The sequence below is a fragment of the Pinus tabuliformis genome, chromosome J (assembly GCF_031772625.1).
Source record: "Pinus tabuliformis cultivar Carrire ecotype Pingquan chromosome J, CPIR1, whole genome shotgun sequence".
Taxonomy (NCBI): domain Eukaryota; kingdom Viridiplantae; phylum Streptophyta; class Pinopsida; order Pinales; family Pinaceae; genus Pinus; species Pinus tabuliformis.
Genome location: NC_142295.1, coordinates 538,276,114 through 538,295,924, shown reverse-complemented (window position 1 = coordinate 538,295,924; position 19,811 = coordinate 538,276,114). Strand labels below are relative to the sequence as shown.

The 19,811-nt window shown below is 40.5% G+C and overlaps 1 protein-coding gene across 2 annotated transcripts in view; it reads left to right on the top strand.

Moving 5' to 3' along the window:
• The window catches only part of EMB1135 (RING/FYVE/PHD zinc finger superfamily protein), a 418,560-nt gene that overhangs the window by 295,798 nt on the left and 102,951 nt on the right, over positions 1-19,811 (top strand). For both annotated transcript variants that reach the window (XR_016247843.1, XM_089378057.1), the window contains exons 29-30: positions 13,422-13,481; positions 13,651-13,753. Coding sequence is in view for 1 of the 2 variants with exons in the window: in XM_089378057.1 (XP_089234183.1) it covers positions 13,422-13,481; positions 13,651-13,753 (163 nt within the window). In the remaining variant the exon portion in view is untranslated. The remainder of the gene's footprint in view (positions 1-13,421; positions 13,482-13,650; positions 13,754-19,811) is intronic.

The following is a 19,811-nucleotide window of genomic DNA, read 5'->3' as shown; positions in this document are numbered from 1 at the left end:
TTGATGGTAGCTACAGTGCGGAAAGGAGATGCTTCAGAGATAGAGCAGCATGCAGTTGTACATTGTTGCTAGAGCACATCCCTCGCTAAGAGGAAGTGTTAGTTTTTGGTACCATCAAATGTGCTCTAGCCGTGAAAATTGGTGGAGAGGGTAAGGCACACGAGTTCTAAAGAACCCAAAAACCATCTGGTGAAATTCCATCCAGATTGTATTTTATTCAAATAATTAATATTTTTAATGGGGTTCCTAAGTCTAAACTTAGGAAAATTAAAGTATTAATGGGTATTAATCAAAATATGGTTGAGAATGTTTTGAAAGCATATCAACTCAAGTTTTTAGTTTTAGACGTTGATTGGAGACTTCATCTTGGCCGTTGAAGTCTCAACGAGAAAAGTACAAAGAGGAGGCTTGGGGTTCATTCATGAATACACCAAGAGAGCAAATTGATCTATAGTTAGAAATTTCTGGGGCTTGGAACCTGAGAAATTCGAACTAAGTGATCATTTTGCAGCAGAGGGGCAGGGATAGTTCGAGAACACTAGGCAGATTGGCAGAGAGCCACCAGTGGAGACAACACAACACCGAGAGGGACTGATGCTAGGCCAATCTGGGCCCATGCAGGGTTGACGCAGAGCCAGAAGGGTCAGCATAGAAGGGAAGCAACCTTCACGCAGAAATCAGGAAATGTCGGGGAGCTGCTAGAACAGCCGGGAGAGGTTGACGCAGAAGCTCCAAGAGGCAAAACAAACAACGCAGGGTCAACGGAGAGATAGCCGGGGGTTTGTGTTGATTTGTGGTAGCATCATATGTGCTCTAGCCATGAAATTTGGTGGAGAGGTTGGGGCACATAAGATCTCCAATACCCACAAAGGGTTTGGGCATATTCTAAACAGATCAAGAGATATTAAAATAATTAATATTTTTAATGGAGTTCCTGAGTCTAAACTTAGGGAAGTTAAAATATTAATGTGTATTAATATGAATCTGTGTTAGAATGGTCCAAAAGACATGGATGAAGCCACATCTAATCTCAGCCGTTGATTAGGGACTTAATATCGGCCGTTGAGATGTCAACAGAGAAAGTATAAGAGGAGGCTTGAGGGGCACTTGGAGAACACTAGAGTGATCAATTATTCTATTCTCTAGAGCAGAGGGTTTCAGGTTGACGCAGAGGGTTTCAGGTTGACGCAGAGGGTTTCAGGCTGTAGCAGAGGTCAGTAGGGCCTACACTGGGTTTAGAAAAGTGCTGGAAGTTTGTCTATCTTTGGGTAAGCCAGTTTGGCACCTTGTTGTACAAGAAAATCACTGAATAATAAAATCCTCCATTGCTGCACCGGTTTTCCCACATTGGGTTTATGTGGGGACATTAATCCAAAATAACTATGTCAATGTGTGCATATGTTTTTTGCTGTATTACAGTGTGATATCTGCAGCAATATTTATTTTAATGTTTGTTGAAGTAATTTCATGAATAACTTATGATGAAATCAGTAGGGAAAATAAATTATAATTTTCACATGGTATCAGAGCAAGTAATTAGAGACAGAAAGAGAAAATCATTTATGGGTCGAGACCACGATGCAGGGGCTTCCTGCTCAGGGGACTCACGCAGATTTTCAGAAGATTGCACAAGAGAGAGAGATTTAGATTTCTCTATGTTGGCTTCCATGTTGGAAGAAGAAGTGGCGTGCACGACTAGTGCTGCATCATCAAAAGTATGGTATATAGACAATGGAGCCTCATGGCATATGACGGGAATCAGGGAGTGTTTCTCAGAATATAGAGAAGAGAAGATGAACTTTCAAATCACCATGGGGAACAAGGCAAAGTGTACTCCAATAGGAAAGGGTACCATAGTTTTTCAGACAGACTCAGGAGAGCGGTTCCGTGCCACAAATGCGCTGCATGTGCCAGGACTGGGAATGAACTTACTTTCCGTGTCACAACTACACTGTTGACACCTAATCCGAAACGGATGAGGTGAAGCTGGACAGTCATCTAGAAGATGAACTGATCCGTTTTGTGTATATATAAATAATAGTTGTTTAATGAGAAATATCACAAGTTGTTTCTTGCGCTCATTAATTTTCTGTGTTAACCTGGCTTGACATGGTATCAGAGCACAGGTCCCAGAAATAACTCCTGCCTCTGCCAGGTTTCTGCTGCATCATGAAACCTCTGTCCTGAGACTGCGTGCTTCTGGCGGTGATCTGAGCGCCTCTGATAGAATAGAGCGGTGAGCGTGGAGCGCGCTGTTGAATGTAAGCTCCGTTACCTATACGTTGATGCGTTTCTGCTGTTGGTAAAAAAAAAAAAGACTATCCCATTCCATTCAAACACTGATATCAAGTAGTCTATGGTGACTGCGTTTTTTATAGACTGCATTGTATTATATGAAGACTGCGTTTTTTAGACTGCATTGTATGAAGACTGCGTTTGTAAAGAAAAAAAATGCGACTGCGTTTCTTATAACGGTGACTGCGTCTCATATAATGGTGGCTGCGGTCTTATGAAGACTGCGTTTTCTGTAATGGTAACTGCGTTCAAGATTTTGCATTTTTATAATGGTGGCTGCATTCTTAGTTTAATGGAGACTGCGTTTTTATGAAGACTGAGTTCCACAGCCTTATGCACAATGATTTCTGATATGAAGACTGCGACTGCGTTTTTGTAATGATTGCGTTTGTGGTATCGTTTTATTGTAAGAACTATTGAGGCGAAGGTTTCCATGCAATCAACTCACGGCGCGGTACACGTATTTTCCCTACTTGCTCCTTTGTCATTTCCAAAAACGCTGGTATCAACGAAACGAGGTTTTGACCTGCGGGTTTTTGGTGTATGTTTTGACCTGCAACGAAACATTTGACCCATTCGATACCTTTGTGGCTTTTGCACATCTGGAAAGCAAACGAAGTCGAGGCTGTGGTGTGGTGCCTGACGGTGTTTTGAGGGTTGTTTCTTTGAATAACCCGTTTGTAATGTGCTAGCAGCGGAGTTTATAGTATACTTGTAGCAGTGTTTTAATCTTGTTAAACAAATACAAATGCCTGGACCATCTCAGAGTTTTATTACGCTGTCCTCTTGAACAGTTTTTGCATTAATATATATACTGAAATGATATATGAGATCCCTTGAGCGCCTTCCTTTTTTCAAAACATAATATTGTGGCGGTGATATAAGAAATGATGTATGTTTGAAGAAAATAAGGCTATGGCATAAGGATTTTTTTGGCAAAGATATATTTTTTTTTACAGAATGCATAAGGCTATGACATAAGATTTTTTTCCAGCAGAAGTCTTGCTGTGGCATAAGAATTTTTTTTTTTCTCCAGCAGAAGTCTTTTATCAACAGAAGTTTTTTTTTAACAGAGATATTTTTACAGAATGCATTCAATCATTTCTATGGTCGGAATAGTTCTCACAGGCAAGGAGAACTATTCTGAATGGTCTCGGATGGTAAAACACACCCTCATCTACAATGAGTTGTGGAAAGGTGTGTGTGTCGGAGAAGAAGACAGAGACCCTGTGCAGCCCACATCAGACAAAGAACTCGCCATTTGGGAAAACAAGAACAGCAAAGCCTTTGCATTGATCGCAGCATCCGTAAGTGAGGAAGTAAGTCGTCATATTTCATCCTATTCCACTGCCTTTGAAGCTTTACAAAAGCTGAAAGAACTCTATGATACACATTCTCCACTTGAAGTTGTTCAGCTCATGATTAAACTCTTCACTCTTGAACTGAAAAATAATGATCCTCTTACTCTTGCATCTGAAATAAAGTCTATAGTGCATGATATTAAATCCACTAAGGTTGAGCTGGATATCTCTCTTATTGCCTTTCTCAAAGCACTCTATCCTACCTACTTTAACTATCTTGAGTCTTTACAAGCAAATGGAAATCTTAAAGATATAACCTTTGACACTCTTGTGAAAAAGTTTGCTGAAAGAGAGAAAGCCTTTGGAAAGAAAACAGTCCCTGAATCTTCTGAAGAGACTGTTTGCCTTGCTCATAAAGAAAAGCATCCTGCTCAAGATTCTACAAGAGGAAGAGGTGGACGAAGAGGAAGAGGAAGATACTTCAGAGGCAGGGGGGGCAGACATCCTCAAGCAGAAAAGGCAGATCTGCATTGCATTCGCTGCAAACGAAATGGATCACATGATGCTTCTACATGCAAGCTACCATGGGACAAGGTTGAGCAGAGAAGAAATCAACAGAAAGGTAAAACTGATGACACAGACAAAGGTAAAGCACCTGAATCCGCTCACTATATTGAGGCACAATGTAACATTGGAGTAAATGAAGATTTGTTTAATGCTTCACTTGCTTCTTCGAAAAATGACTGGTTGCTTGATTCAGGAGCAACCTGTCATGTGACTTATAGGAGAGATTTCTTTGAAGATTTCACTGACAATGTTGATGGAGCAGTATACTTTGCAGATCAGTCAAAAATCAAGCCATCAGGGCTTGGCACAATCAGGCTTAAACTGCCTGGTCTTCCAGACTTTCTTCTGGATCATGTTCTATATCTCCCACAGCTGAAGAGAAACTTGCTGTCCCTGGTCCACATCCGCCAGCAAGGTCACTCCATTCACATGTTTTATGGCAAGCTTGAGGTAAGAAAGGCATCTGACCACTCACTTGTCATGAGGGGTATAGAAGAAGAAAGACTCCTTAAACTGCAAGGAACCTCTGCTCATGCACAACATTTCTCATATATTTCTCATCATGAAGAAGGTGCACTTCCATCAAGTTTATTATGGCATGCTAGATTTGGACATTTAAACTATGATAGTCTCCGCTTGTTGAAGAAAAATGGTGTTGCTGGTTTGCCTACAATTCCTAGAAAACATAAACAATGTGATGCTTGCATTCTAGGAAAGCATAGCAAACAGTCTTTTCATGATTCACATTCAAGAGCACATAGGAAGCTTGAACTTATTCATTCAGATTTATGTGGTCCAATGCCTGTTCCTTCTGCAAATGGAAATAAATATATCATGCCATTTATTGATGATTACACCAGAATGTGTTGGGTTTACTTATTGAAGAACAAATCTGATGCTTTTCAAACATTCAAGAATTTTCATAAGTGGATTGAAAATGATGCACAATCTCATATTGGGTCTATTCGCACTGATAATGGAAAAGAATATACATCAAATGAATTTGAACACTATCTTCGCCAACATGGGATTAAACATCAAACAACTGTGCCTTATAATCCTCAACAGAATGGTGTAGCTGAAAGAATGAACAGAACAATTTTGAATATGGTACGATCCATGCTTTTCTTCAAAAATGTAAAGACAATGTTTTGGGCTGATGCTGTTCTATGTGCTGCATATATAAAGAATAGATGTCCATCTAGTGCTATAAGAAACAAGACTCCTTATGAATTGTGGTATGGACATGTTCCTTCGGTAAAACATCTCAGGATATTTGGTTCGACCTGTTATGCTTTAATACCAAAGGTACATAGAAACAAACTTGGTGCTAGAAGTCATAAGTGTATCTTCCTGGGGTATTCAAACACATCTAAAGCATACCGCCTTTATGATGAAGTAAATAAAAAGTTTGTTTTATCTAGAGATGTCATTTTTCTTGAATCATCCAAATCTGACAGTGTTGTTGAGTGGCAACTTGATCGCTTGGATAGATTCACAAAACCGAAATCATTTCAAGAGTTTGATAATCAGATTCCACATCTTGAAGGGGGGATTCCTATACTAGATCAACATGTGGAATCTTCTTCTGAAGAACAATCTCCCCTGCATGACACTCCAACAACGGATGATGCTTTAAGTGATGTAATTGATAGAATTGGGAGACTCAATCTTGATTCAGACCCAACTCAATCAACAGAACAACCTGGACCATCTCAGAAAGGTCCCCCAAAGTGGCTGACAAAGACACTTGAAAGTGTTCATCCTGATGAAATTGGAAAAACAGGAACCAGAAATACAAACCGACAAGATGGAGGTGATGTAGATAACTCTAATTCACCTGTTGATATGGATGTTACTTATGATTGTGAATTGAACTTGTCTACAGATTTTGAACCAACTTCCTTCAAAGAAGCTGCTTCTCATGATGAATGGAAAGAAGCGATGCAGAAGGAGTATGATGCCCTCATAAAGAATGGCACTTGGAAGCTGGTTGATCCTCCATTTGGAACCAAACCAATTGGCTGCAAGTGGGTCTACAAGAACAAGTACAAAGCTGATGGCTCACTTGACAAGCACAAAGCTAGGCTTGTGGCAAAAGGTTTTGCACAGAAGGAAGGGGTCGATTATGAGGAAACTTTTGCTCCCACAGCAAAATGGGCCACCATCCGGACACTCTTTGCACTAGCTGCTCAGAACGGTTGGAAAGTCCATCAAATGGATGTAAAAACTGCATTCTTGAATGGAGATCTAAAAGAGAATGTTTTTATGTCCCAGCCTGAAGGATTTGCTGTGAGAGGACATGAACACAAAGTATGCAAACTTGTGAAGTCCTTGTATGGCCTCAAACAAGCACCACGAGCCTGGTATGAAAAACTAATTGAGCATCTTCTGAAACTCAACTTCAATCATTTTGATCTTGATGATGCAACTTTATTTGTCAAGAAAGTTGGCAAAACAGTTGTATATCTTGTGGTATATGTAGATGATCTTTTAATGACAGGGAACAATGAAAGCTATATTGCATCCATAAAGAAAGAATTAGGAAATTTTTTTGAAATCACTGATTTGGGCTATGTTCATTACTATCTTGGCATTGAAGTAACCCAACATCCAAAGTCCATATTTCTTTCTCAAAAGAAATACATTGGATATTTGTTAAACAGATTTGGCATGACAGAGTGCAATCCCCTTTCTACTCCAATGGAACAAAACTTGAAGCTCACATCTATTGAAGGAAAGGAATTTGAGGATGCAACAAAGTATAGACAGCTTGTAGGAAGTCTCATCTACCTCACTACTACCAGACCAGACATTTCATTTGCTGTTGGAATCCTCTCCAGGTTTATGCAAAAGCCTTGTGAGGGACATAGGTCTGCTGCAAAAAGAGTTCTAAGGTACTTGAAGGGAACTCAAGACCTTGGAATCAAGTATACACAGGTGGACGACTTCAACTTGATTGGATACTCTGATTCAGACTTCGATGGAGACAAAGAAACTGGGGTATCTACTTCAGGATATGCTATGAGTCTTGGATCGGGAGCTGTCTCCTGGAGATCACGCAAACAATCAGTACCAGCAGATTCCACAACAGAAGTAGAATATGTGGCAGCAGCTGAAGCAACGAAAGAAATTGTGTGGCTCAGGAAAATTCTTGAAGATTTGCAGGTAAAACAAATACAATCAACTCCACTCATGATTGATAACACCTCTGCAATAAAGTTGGCCAAGAACCCAAAGTTTCATGATCGTACTAAGCACATCAATACTAAATATCATCTGATCCGACATCATGTTGAGGCCAAAACAATCCATCTCCGTCATTGTTCCACAAACGAGCAAATTGCAGACATCTTCACCAAAGCGCTTGGAAGAGAAAAACTTGAAAGATTCAGAACAATGCTTGGACTCACCAACATCCCTTCAGATTAAGGGGGGGAATGTTGACACCTAATCCGAAACGGATGAGGTGAAGCTGGACAGTCATCTAGAAGATGAACTGATCTGTTTTGTGTATATATAAATAATAGTTGTTTAATGAGAAATATCACAAGTTGTTTCTTGCGCTCATTAATTTTCTGTGTTAACCTGGCCTGACATACACGACAAGGGCTATGATGTATACTTCATTAAGGAAAAGGTATACATCAAACACCCGAGCTGGAAAAAGAAAGTGCAGATTGGGATCAAAAGTAATTGGTTGTACAGATTATACCTAGAATCTCTAATGGCACTAATAGGCAGTCACGGGGACAAAGACTTGAATGAACTATGGCACAGAAGGATGGGTCACTTGCACCATGGAGCTTTGAGAAATCTCAGGAGCACTGTAATAGGAGTTCCAGATCTGAGTACGGAACGAGATGATGTATGCAGGGGATGCGCTCTAGGAAAGTATGCCAAGGCGGCATTTCCTAGGAGCAACCACAGGGCCAAGAGTGTACTAGGATTGATACACTCAGATATCTGCGGACCTATGCCCGTCAAAGCACTCAACGGTGCCAAGTATTTGCTTACCTTCATTGATGACCATTCGAGGAAAACTTGGATCTATTTTCTGAAAAGCAAGGATGACATTTTCTGTCGATTCAAGGAGTTCAAGTCTCTAGGGGAGAATCTAATAGGTAAGAAAATAAAAGTCTTGTGATCAGATAATGGTGGAGAATATGTCGATAAGGACTTCACTGATTATTGTGCTAAAGAGGGCATCAGAAGAGAGTGGACAATTCTCTACAATCTGGAGCAGAATGGGTTGGTAGAAAGGAAAAACAGGACTATTGTGGAAGAAGCTAGGGCCATGCTGTTTGATTAGGATATTCCAAACTTCTTGTGGGCAGAAGCATGCAGCACAACTGTCTACGTTTAGTACATGACTCCTCATCGGGCATTGGACAAGATTACTCTAGAGAATGTTTTCATTGGGAAGACACCTGAAGTCAGTCATTTCAAGACATTTGGGAGTTTGGCATATTGTCGCATAGTCGAAGAAAAGAGGAAGAAGCTGGATCAGACTGCAGAAAAGGGGTATTTGGTAGGAGATAGCGAGAACGCTAAGGCATACAGGATCTATTTTCTAGAGAGCAAAAAGGTAGTAGTACGACGAGATGTAAAGTTCATGGAGGACAGAGCTTTCAGAAGATGTTGCGAAATGCCTTCCATGGAGCAGTCGAAAGAAGATCAGTCGGTGATGTCTCTTCAACCAGAGGAAGTGAAGAATCCTTCCTCAGATCAGGAAGATTCTTAGGATGAGGAAGAGGAGCGAACAAAAGCACCTGTTGGCAGATGAAGAACCAGCAGGGAACCTCGTCAGACTCTGCGTGATTCAGAGAAATTCATCGGAGAGCCAAGGAATAGTAAAAGGGAGGGAAAACAAGAAGAAATGTATCAGGCGTTTGTAGCGTAGGATGAAGAGCTTGCCAGCTTCAAGGAGGCAACTCAGCATGAGGTCTGGCTAGATGCGATGGTGGAGGTGTATAACTGCATGATGGTAAATGATGTTTGGGAGGTGGTGTCAAGATCTCAAGACAGATCTGTGGTAGGTTCAAAATGGATCTACAAGATCAAATATGCTGCAGACAGTAGTATTGAAAAATACAAGGCCAGGTTTGTGGCTAAGGGGTATGCTCAAAAGGAAGGGATTGATTATGAGGAAAACTTTGCCTCGGTAGCCAGGTATACATCTATGAGGACTGTGATATCTCTTGCAGCCCAGATGGTATGGGGGATCTATTAGATGGATGCTAAGACTACATTCTTGAACGGGGTAATAGAAGATGTATACATTGAACAACTAGAGGGCTATGAAACTCATGAGAAGAAGTCTCATGTATGCAGACTGAAGAAAGCCTTGTATGGGCTGAAGCAGGCACTAAGAGCATGGCATGGTTGAATAGATGGCTACTTGCAGAAGATGGGGTTTGTCAAGAGTGACACGAATCCGAATCTCTACTATCTGGTCGTAGAGAGCGAGCTACTTCTCTTAGTATTATATGTGGATGATCTCTTCCTGATAGGATCATCCAAATTGATTGAAGACTGTAAGAAAAATCTAGCCACAGAGTTCGATAAGAAGGATCTGGGACGTATGCACGATTTCCTAGGGTTGGAAGTTTGGCAGCAGAAAGGAGAAATTTCCCTTTGGCAAGGAAGTTATGCTATAGAAATCATAAAAAGGTTTGGGATAGGAGACTGTAGACCTATGGCTATGCCAATGATCACCAATTCGAAGAATATTGATGCATCAGAAGACAAGGATGTCGATCCTACCCTATACCGACAGCTCATAGGGTCCCTGATGTATCTAGTCAATACCAAACTAGATATTTTGTACGCTGTCAACACCCTCAGTCAGTTTATGGTGGAACCAAAGAGGGCTCACTGGGCAGCAGCCAAGCATGTTCTCAGGTATTTATAGGGAATAGTTGATTATGGGCTCTTGTACAACAAGGGGAAGGATATCAGGTTGAGTGGATTTACTGATGCAAATTAGGCAGGAAGTTCAGTGGATCGGAAAAGTACCTCTGGGTATTGTTTCAACATTGGATCTTAGAAGATTCTTGGCACCAATCTAGTGAGGCTCAACCAAATATGAGCTCACCATGCTAACTGCAAAACATATGTCCGGACAGAAGTTCACCAAGAACATCAATGCGAATGAGTTTATGAAACTCAGAGGCATTTCCCAAATCTGGTCCGACATCACTTCTATATAACTTCTGAAAGGTAAGATCCTCGAGGTAGTCACAGGATTGCAGTTTATCATTTCACATCCGGAATCCAACTCACTCTTACTTTTGCAAATGAGAGGGTCTGCACCTATCAGAAATAGGTTGTCTGCATAAGGTACCGGTATGAGAGGTCTATCATCCACAACCTTTGTGTAATGGTTTGGATTGGTTTCACTCCTAGTGAATCTTAGCTTCATCAAACAACTATCAATCCTCTCATACTACGCTCGGGGTGTTTTGCTTCAAGCCACAGAGGGCTCTCTTCCACCTGTATACATGAGATTCCCATTCTCAATGAAAGCAGAGATATGGTCGTAATCTCATGTTAGATAATCTCAGTATAATGGGCTGCAGGATGATGGAAGATGTAGCATAATGGGTAGCATGATGATGATAGCAGATGAGAGTAGCTTAGTCATCAAGGTCTAGCACTGTGATGGTACAGCATGGTGCTACACAGTAAGGTGCAGCAAGTGGATGAAATGCAACACTACGATAGGTGAAGCCGTCACCTTGGAGAATTAGTTGAAGCAGAATGTCTTCAACATCTCATGTATCATCGTTATAGGAGATGATCTATGCTCAAATCTAGATAAGTCAAAGTGTTGAATTCTGTTGTAAATGTACTATCTCTCTCTGCTGAACTTTGAAGAACATAAAAGAAGAGTTGATCAAGGGTTTCCCCACATTGGGGTTTGTCCCTGGCTGGCGCCACATCTTTTGTCCTCTTGTCTTGGCTTGTCTTCTGCGATTTATATTTATGTTCTATCTGCAGTTTACTTTAATGCTGATGTGATTGCTAACTGTGAAAATTTAAATAAACTGCTTTAGCATAGAACATACCTAAAATTAACATGAAGACACTAAGAGAACAAATTGATCTAGAGTTCGAAATTTCTAGGGCTTGGAAGCTGAGAAATTCAAACTAAGTGATCAATCTGTAGCAGAGGGCAGGGATATTTCGGGAATACTAGGCAGAGAGGCGGAGAGCCACCAGTGGAGACAACATAACACCTAGAGGGACTGACGTTGGGCCAGTCTGTGGCCATGTAGGCTTGACGCAGAGCCAGAAGGGCCAGTGCAGAAGGGGAGCTGCCTTCACGCAAAAATCTGGAACTGCCGGGGAGCTGCTTAAACAGCCGGGAGAGGTTGACACAGAAGTTCCAAGAGGTAGAAGAGACAATGCAGGGTTGACGCAGAGCCTCTGAGGCTGATGCATGGCCTACGCAGGGCTAGTGGAGTGATAGCCGGGGGTTTGCTAGTTCTGTTGTCGGATCAGCTGGAAATTGTCGGGTGAAGGGAGGTAATCTCACTGAGTTTTCCGCCATTATAGTTTTCTCTGTAATTGGATTGCTGGGAGTGCATCCAGGGTAGTATGCAGAACTACTGCTTAATAATATAAAACCCTTAGAGCTGCTGCACCGATTTTCCCGCATTGGGTTTTTCTGGGGACTATTTTGTCCAAAAAATAACAGTGTTCTATGTATCTTGTTCTTTCCTAAGTTTCTTGTGTCATGTGATCAAATTAAATTGGTGTAGGCTGGAGAAGTAATTTACTTCAGTATTTTTCAGAAAATAACTTGATAATGTATATTAAAATCAAGTAGGAGAAGTAAATTCAGTTTTGCTACGGTACAGGTTCCTTGAGTATAGGAATTTTCACAATTGTTGTTGCTTAGTCTAGTGCTTGCCTTGTAGAACACCCCTCTACAAGACCTGCTAGATTTTGAGGCAATAGTCACTACAACAATCACATGAAGCAATAGAAGGAAATAGAATAATTTCATGCCTTGTTATGTGATAGATTATGTTCATCATTTCTAAATTACTATTGTATTATGGCCATGAGAGGTTAATGAGGTTCATGAAAGTGGGTTCTTGTGTTAAGCCTCAACAGGTTTGAGATGTCACAAAGAGTCGTTGGTTTACCCTCACAAGGGTGGCTGAAATATCAGAAACGTGGCTGGTCTACCCTCACAAGTGTGGCTGAAATATCAGAAACGTGGCTGGTCTATCCTCACAAGTGTGGCATAAATGTGATAGAATGGTAATGGCAATTATGTTGGCTAAGGTGGCCCCAGCCCCCTCTGGATTGAGACGATAGATGGTGTCCCACCCTTGGGTGAAGACCTTTGGTTTCTGTGGATTAGGATCTTGGATGATTCCTTTGGAAGCATTGTGAAATCCTAGTGTTTTATTATATCTCGCTGTTGAGGAAAGTATTAGCGCAAGGTGGATACTACAATAACTCGAAGAAACAGAATACCTGTATGCTCAAGCATATGATGTATTGTGCTGTTCATGTCTAGATTATTGCTGTATTATATGTTAATGTTGTGGTTTGTGCTAAACATTTCTCAGCAGCACTTAGTTCTATAATTGGCTATACAACAGAGATGTAGATATGTTGTCTCAATCTTCATTTTCAGTTTTGTAAGCTGGGATTTTGCCATGGAAGTTCTTTTCTGTGTAATGGACGTCTATTTCTAACTGTGGTTGCATTTTCTTTTTCAATTGGTCTGAGTTCATCAGAGATTAAATCAGGCTTGACCTGTGCGTTGAGAAACTGCAACCCAGGGGCATCGAAGCCGTCAAAATCCCCCGGGGATTGCACCTGGGTAGGGCCACAGCAGCCGTTAGCATGACTAGATTTTTGCCCACGGCGTTTCGTATCAGTGACCTTCACATCATGGAGTGACTTAACAGTACACCCCATCACCATCTATACTACACCCCGTGGGCATTGTGGATGCAATTTAAGTCCAAGTAATACGAAAATATTTTTGAGCAAGCACTTGGGTCCCATTTTCTGTTTTGTCCTGTAATCTTCTTCTGTATCGACCATCTTGTATATTGAAATCATCTTAGAATTTAATTCCATTGACATAAAATGTTTTCCTTTCTTCCTGATTGCTCAGGAAGTACGCTATTGTTTGTATGTTCATTTCGTTTACATCATAAGTGATTTTTGGTTACAATGAAATCATAATCATGTGCTCTTCATGCACCCTGGCTTGTTTATTTTCTGCAGTCCCAGAATATTACCACGAACATTTAAAATATTTCGACCTGCAAGTGGGGAGGCTCTAAGGTACGTGAATGCAACAGATTTTGTTAACGTGAAAATATACTGCAATATTGATTTATGCTTTCATGTTGGTTGTGTATCTTTTTGTTGGATATGCTATTCAATAGTATTTGTTCACATTTTAAAGGAAAGTTTTAACATGACTATTATATTAAATGTGAGCTGTTTGCAGGGAAATGACTCTTGTTGAGCTCCGCTCTAAATATAAAAGAGCGAGTTCAGTGGAAAAGGTGCATGTCTTTTGGCAAGAGGAGTTTCAAGTATCTGCTGAACAGGTCTCTATGTTCCTGTTGGCCTTGTACAAATATTTATTGATGCTAAAAAATAGGTTTTATTATAGACTTTGTTAGTAGCAAGAAATGATGAGAAACATGCATAAATTAATATCAACGCTTGTGCAGGAAACATCTCTTTAGCATGTGTATGTACGTTTCACATATTGTGAATTTCTAAATTTTAATTATGATATTTGTATATATTTTGCACACAGTTGCACATGCCAAATTGTTTGTTAGACAATGAAAGCTTAAGATAAGATGGCTGTTTTTCTTGTATCTGTGTTGAAGCTAAAGCAGAACAGACTAGTATTTAATTTTGTTCTCGTAGAATAAAATTTCAGGGATCCATCTTTGAGAGAGTATCTTGCAAGCTGTTGCAACTTTTATTGCATGAGTTTATCCATTATAGTAGATTGTTAAAATGTTTGTCATCTAAAATTGGTCAATGTAGTTTGTTTCCTTTGTACGTTATGGAGTGGAAAAATATATGATTGTTTTAGGACAAATCTCGAATTCCGCAATTTCTGGTAAAACTAAAAGTAGTGCCTATTATGGGCCTTAAACAATGTTTTATGGCATAAAATGGGCATAGCTCATTTGTCCACCATCGGGCTTGAGAGCTTTCTAACAACATTAAGAAGACCAAAAACAGAGTCTGTTTGTGAAAATTAAGCTCCCAACAAGTTGATCGTTGCTTTTCCCATTGCAACAATATGTGTAGGCCATTTTAATATTATAACTTGCTCACGTGGAGCTGGTGATGTAAGGTTGCTAGGAAGACTTTAGATTAGGTATTTATATTAATGTCCAATGAATGACTGAAAATGGTAGGTCAATGGGATTGAAGAAGAAAAGTACAATCTGTTTTAAGCATTTCCAAAGAGTGTGTAAGACTACTAAACCTAATCTAAACTAACGCATAAAGTAAGCTAAAGTAACAAATATGTGAAGAAAACGTGAAAGAGCATGATCACGTAATACAAAGAACAAAGAACAAAGAACAAAGAACAAAGAGGAGGCTCTAGCTCAATCTCAACGCCATAGGTGGAAATATGAATGGAGGTGAGGTGAGGAGAAGGGGCACCCTCGTGCCTGTTAGTGATTGATACAAGGCTTGATGATGTCATCCGACGATTTTGAAGAGTAGATAGTGGGCTGCATTGTTAGATACTAGGGGGATGTTGACCACCCGTTAAAACTTCATTAACATGTGAGGTGTTATCAAAAAGGATTTTGTAATGGAATAGGAATGGGTATTTTTCTACAATGAGTGGGTCTTGTTACCCACCAAAATAGGTAACCCTATAGGAGAAAACGTTTATCCTATTCTTGACAACCACTAGCTTATGATATGTTGTATATCTCAGCCACTTGCATCAACCATCTGCTTTTCACCAATATGGTGTGAACACATGAATGAAGGTGGGCTTCCACTCAAAAGGTACTTTGGTCATTTGCAATCGGGTGCTTATATTTGTTTGCCGTTGGACATTTCATATGGATTACAAGGTGATATAACCCAAAAATCGTTTCTAGAAATTTCACCTAGAGATGGCTTAATTGGATTATTAACCTATTTTTTAATGTTTCTCAAGTCTAAACTTAGGAAAACTGGTTAATTAATCAGAATTAATTAAGTCAAGGTGATAATTCTCTAGAAACTCACATAGATCGATCTAGAAATGATCTGAGCAATCGATTAAGATTTAATCATCGATGTTGGAGTCCCAACAGGAACATATAAGAAGGGATCGATGTGATGATGGAGAATACACAGTCACTTGGAGAGTTCAATTTCCCATAGTAGCAGCAGTCAGTTGTTGGAAAGTTTGAGCTTCAGTGAGGACGCAGAGGCAGTGAAGGGCAAAGACAATGATTTGGATGAAGTTTTCTAGATCCAGAGAGGTAGTAGCAAGGAGGCCGAATTATTCCTAGTGAAGCAGCGTAGAGGTCTGCGAAGTTGCTTCAAAAAAGCAATTTGATTTGGCTGGATGAAAAATCGCTTTAGCTTCTAGAGGTCGGGAAAGTCTTCCATAGGATCGGAGAATCTGTTTCCTCAGTAGAGATATGTAGAACGACTTCATCATAGGCAGTTTTGGGCTTAGACGTCCAACGTTTTGCGCAAGCACTGCACAGAGACTGACGCAGAGGGTCCAAGAGGACGAGTTTTCTGAAGGAAAGTTGTGTGGGAGTTGCTTATCGAAGAAGGGAAATACCCGTAAATAATTTTGGGCAGCTTTTCTGGATGTGGATTGCTAGTTTCAAGCACGTCTAGATTGTACTCAGAATTCACTGCTGCTTAGTAATAAGACCCTCATCTGCTGCACCGATTTTCGCAAGTTGCTTTTTCTGGGGACATTTGTCCAAAAATAATGGTGTCATTTTTATGTGTGCGCTAGATTTTCTCAGATTCCAACGCTATTTTCTTCCGCAGTATTTGTTTGTGAAAATGAATGTGTATTATTTGCCGTAGAAAACTAGAAATAAATTGTTAAATAAATGAAAAATTAGGAAAACAATTTCAGTCGCTGTGATAGATGGAATTTTCACATGGTATCGAAGCGTGATTGATCAGACAGGGAAGCTCAAAAGAGAAAGCAAAAATTCGTTGTTTAGAGGGAGCGACAGGACGAATTTCTACAGGCTGCACAGAGCCTAAACCAGGCAGGTCGAATTGCTGGGCAGATCAATTTTTCGGTTCAGGTTGGTAGAAAAATTTGGCTTTTTCAGCAAGCAAAGAGAGCAAAAACTCATATTTTTGCTGGGCAAATTTCTTGTGTAGGCACAAAGGGTTTTGCAACAGCTCGTTAGAGTAGAATTCGTGCCGAGTGGAAGAGAAGACCACACAAAGGGAAAATTTCTCAAAGGGGATCTCGACTTTAGATATCTAATTTTTTCCAATTGCAAATTAGCAATAACTGTGAGCAAATTTTGTTAATTTTAGGTATGTTCTATGCTAGAGCAATTTATTTAATTTCTTTTCCATATTAGCAATCATATCAGCATAAAGTAAACTGCAAATAGAACATAAATATAAATCACAGAAGACAAGCGAAGAGAAGAGGACACAAGATGTGGCGCTAGCCAGGGACAAACCCCACAATGTGTGGGGAAACCCGTGATCAATTCTTTTTTTATGTTCTTCAACGTTCAGCAAAGAAAGAGAGAGATAGTACATTTACAACAGAAGTCAACACTTTGACTTATCTAGATCTAACATAGATCATTTCATATAACGATGAGATCAGTTGAAGACATTCTGCGTCAACTGATTCTCCAAGGTGACGACGTCACCTATAATAGCGCTGCATCTTGGTCCACTTGCTGTACCACTGCATATTGCACCATGTTGCACTAATCATGATTGTCATCATGCTACCCATGTCCATGATCTTATCCATCATCATGCTGCCCTTCATGTCCATGATCTTATTGATCACGCTGCTCATTCATCATGTTGCTCATGATCTCATCTATCATGCTGCCCATGATCATTGTGCTGCCCATGCTTATGATCTCATTCATCATGATGCTGTCCATGCTCCATGTCCTCATGCACCTATGCTACCCATCATGCTGCTGTTATAACTTCATGGTGCTTCACCATACAGCCATATGCACATTAGCCTTCACTGCTTGCTATGGCTTGCAACCTAGCGAAGCAGCTAGGCTATAGTTCCAGAATCCTCCACGCAGTCCCATTGTTTGCCGTATAGGGTTTGCTGTGTGATCAGGGCTACGTATTAGTTTTGAGCAACGTTTATGCGTGTCTTCTTAACCAACGTCTATAGTGTCTTCTTAACCAGTGTATCACTGTTCAACGTTGTTCATAACCAACGTATCACTATCCAGCATTCTTCATAACCATGCTAGACTACAGTGATGACTGAAGCAGATTAGGGCTGCGTGGTATGACAGCGTATATACATCCATGCTGTTTTCTTTCCTTTACTACAGTTGACTTTGCGTGGTATATTATATATAACTGTGTTCCTAATATATATATATTGTGTTATGACTACATGGCATATATGTAATTTCTTGCGTGATGTATCATTAAGTGTGTATATACTTCCTGCGTCACTGTATCCTGTGCATAATTAAGGTGTCGTATATATCGTGAATGTTGTGCTTCCTCTGTGACTGTATCATACGATTGTATCAACGTCATTACCTCTTCATCATTGCGGCTTGATCACTGTGGCATCCTAGACTGCATATGAGTCTTCATGACCAGCGTATAGGGTTTCATCATATTGCTGCAGCTACCCTTCATAGTACTGCAGCTACTCAGCTCAATGCGGATACCCGAGTTATGCTTGGACTGTGGCCTTACATTTTGACTGCGGCTAGAATCTTGTGTCTTGTTCTACCATACCAGCGTAGACTTCTTCTTGGACATGACTATAATGAGATCTTTCTCCTTAATTGTATGACAGTTTCTAAGGTTGCTCCATAGCAGTGATTTAGAACTAGGGCATCATTGGCCAGCATCTTCTTCTTGGTGTCTCACTCCTCCAAAAACCCAAGACATGGAGAGGAGGAGATTACCTCAAGAACGTGTGTTATAAATGACATCAAATCTTCTTCAATTTATACCAAAATCGTATAGGTTGAATAGACATGACGTTTGGACTTCTTGAGCCTACATAAGTTGCTGGTCGGCTTGATAATAAATCTATAATCAAAATAAATTCATATCTCCATAGATACTTATTGGATTTTGATGATCTTTAGATCAATCCTACACTTCTCGACGAGAGCGATCCAATAAAAATATCAGCGACCATAAATAAGCTGACCCACATGGAGTTTGGCCCTAGTTGCCAATTTGACAAATTTGCTCATTATAAAAGGGAGTGCGAGTAGCAGATCCATAGCCAAGAAGAGTGAAAGAGGGAGTTTTCAACTAGATAAGAGATGGCCACAGCTGGGCTGAAAGGTCAAGACATATTGGATGGTGCCTCCTACTATGTTATTTGGAAGGCCAGAATGTCCCTTCTCATTGATGAACATGGTTTGAAGAACTATGCAGAAAATGTGGTGGAAGTACCAACAGATAGTGAGGCACCAAATCCAGGAGGAGTATGAGACTCCAGTGTGGCGAATGGGCAGATTCCAGCATAGTTGCAACAAGGAGATCAATTAGATCAGTTCTAGATTGTTGCAATGGGACAATCAACTTTACTATCGGGGCCCACAATACCCGGTTGCAGATTCAGTGTCAGCAGACGCAACTTTTCATTCAAATGATAGCTGCATAGCTAGTTACAGTCAGTACTCGAGAGACAGTTGTAGAACTAGTTGCAGTGACATTGGCAAGATGAATTGCCCAATTGCAGTATTTAGGTGCAGTTCCAGCCAGAAGATTCCCAGCGTAGAGCATCGTAATCCAGTTTCAAGTGCAGGATGACAGTGCGAGTTGCTAGGAAGGAGCAGAGAGGTTTCCCATAAGGAAATTGAGACTCAGAGGAACTGTAGCCTCAAAGGGAGCAACATTATGGAAGCTCGCAGTTCACGATTTGGTTAGATTAGACTCCTTATTGCAGGAGTTACAACAGTAGTGCGAAAGCATTAACAGATCAATAGCAACAACAGTATGAGCAGATCTGACTTTGCTATGTTTGAAACTATACCTCCAGTAGTGAGGTGGGGTGTTGTAGCCCCAGAGAGCTACATAGAGTGGGAAGGGTCCTTGAGGAGTCCACCTCATGGATTATTTCCTTGCTACAAGGGCCCACAATAATCGGTAGCAGGATGGACCAATGACAGTTGATGCAGTCAGATTGCAGAGTGACAGTTGTAGAGTAGTAGCAGTCAGATGTTGAGGAGCATAGTGCAGTGTTGATATCAGAGAAGGTGGCTCAGTTCAGAGTTAGCAACAATGCATACTCTTCAGTGACAGTGCAGATGCTAGTAGTAGTAAGGACTCATGAGACAGATGCATCATACTCAACACAAATGATTCAGTATTTTGGATGCTTCTGAGTGGCAATAGTTGTAGTTGCAGCAACAACAAATGAGAGGGAGTTGCAGTGCAGATGCAGAGTTGGCA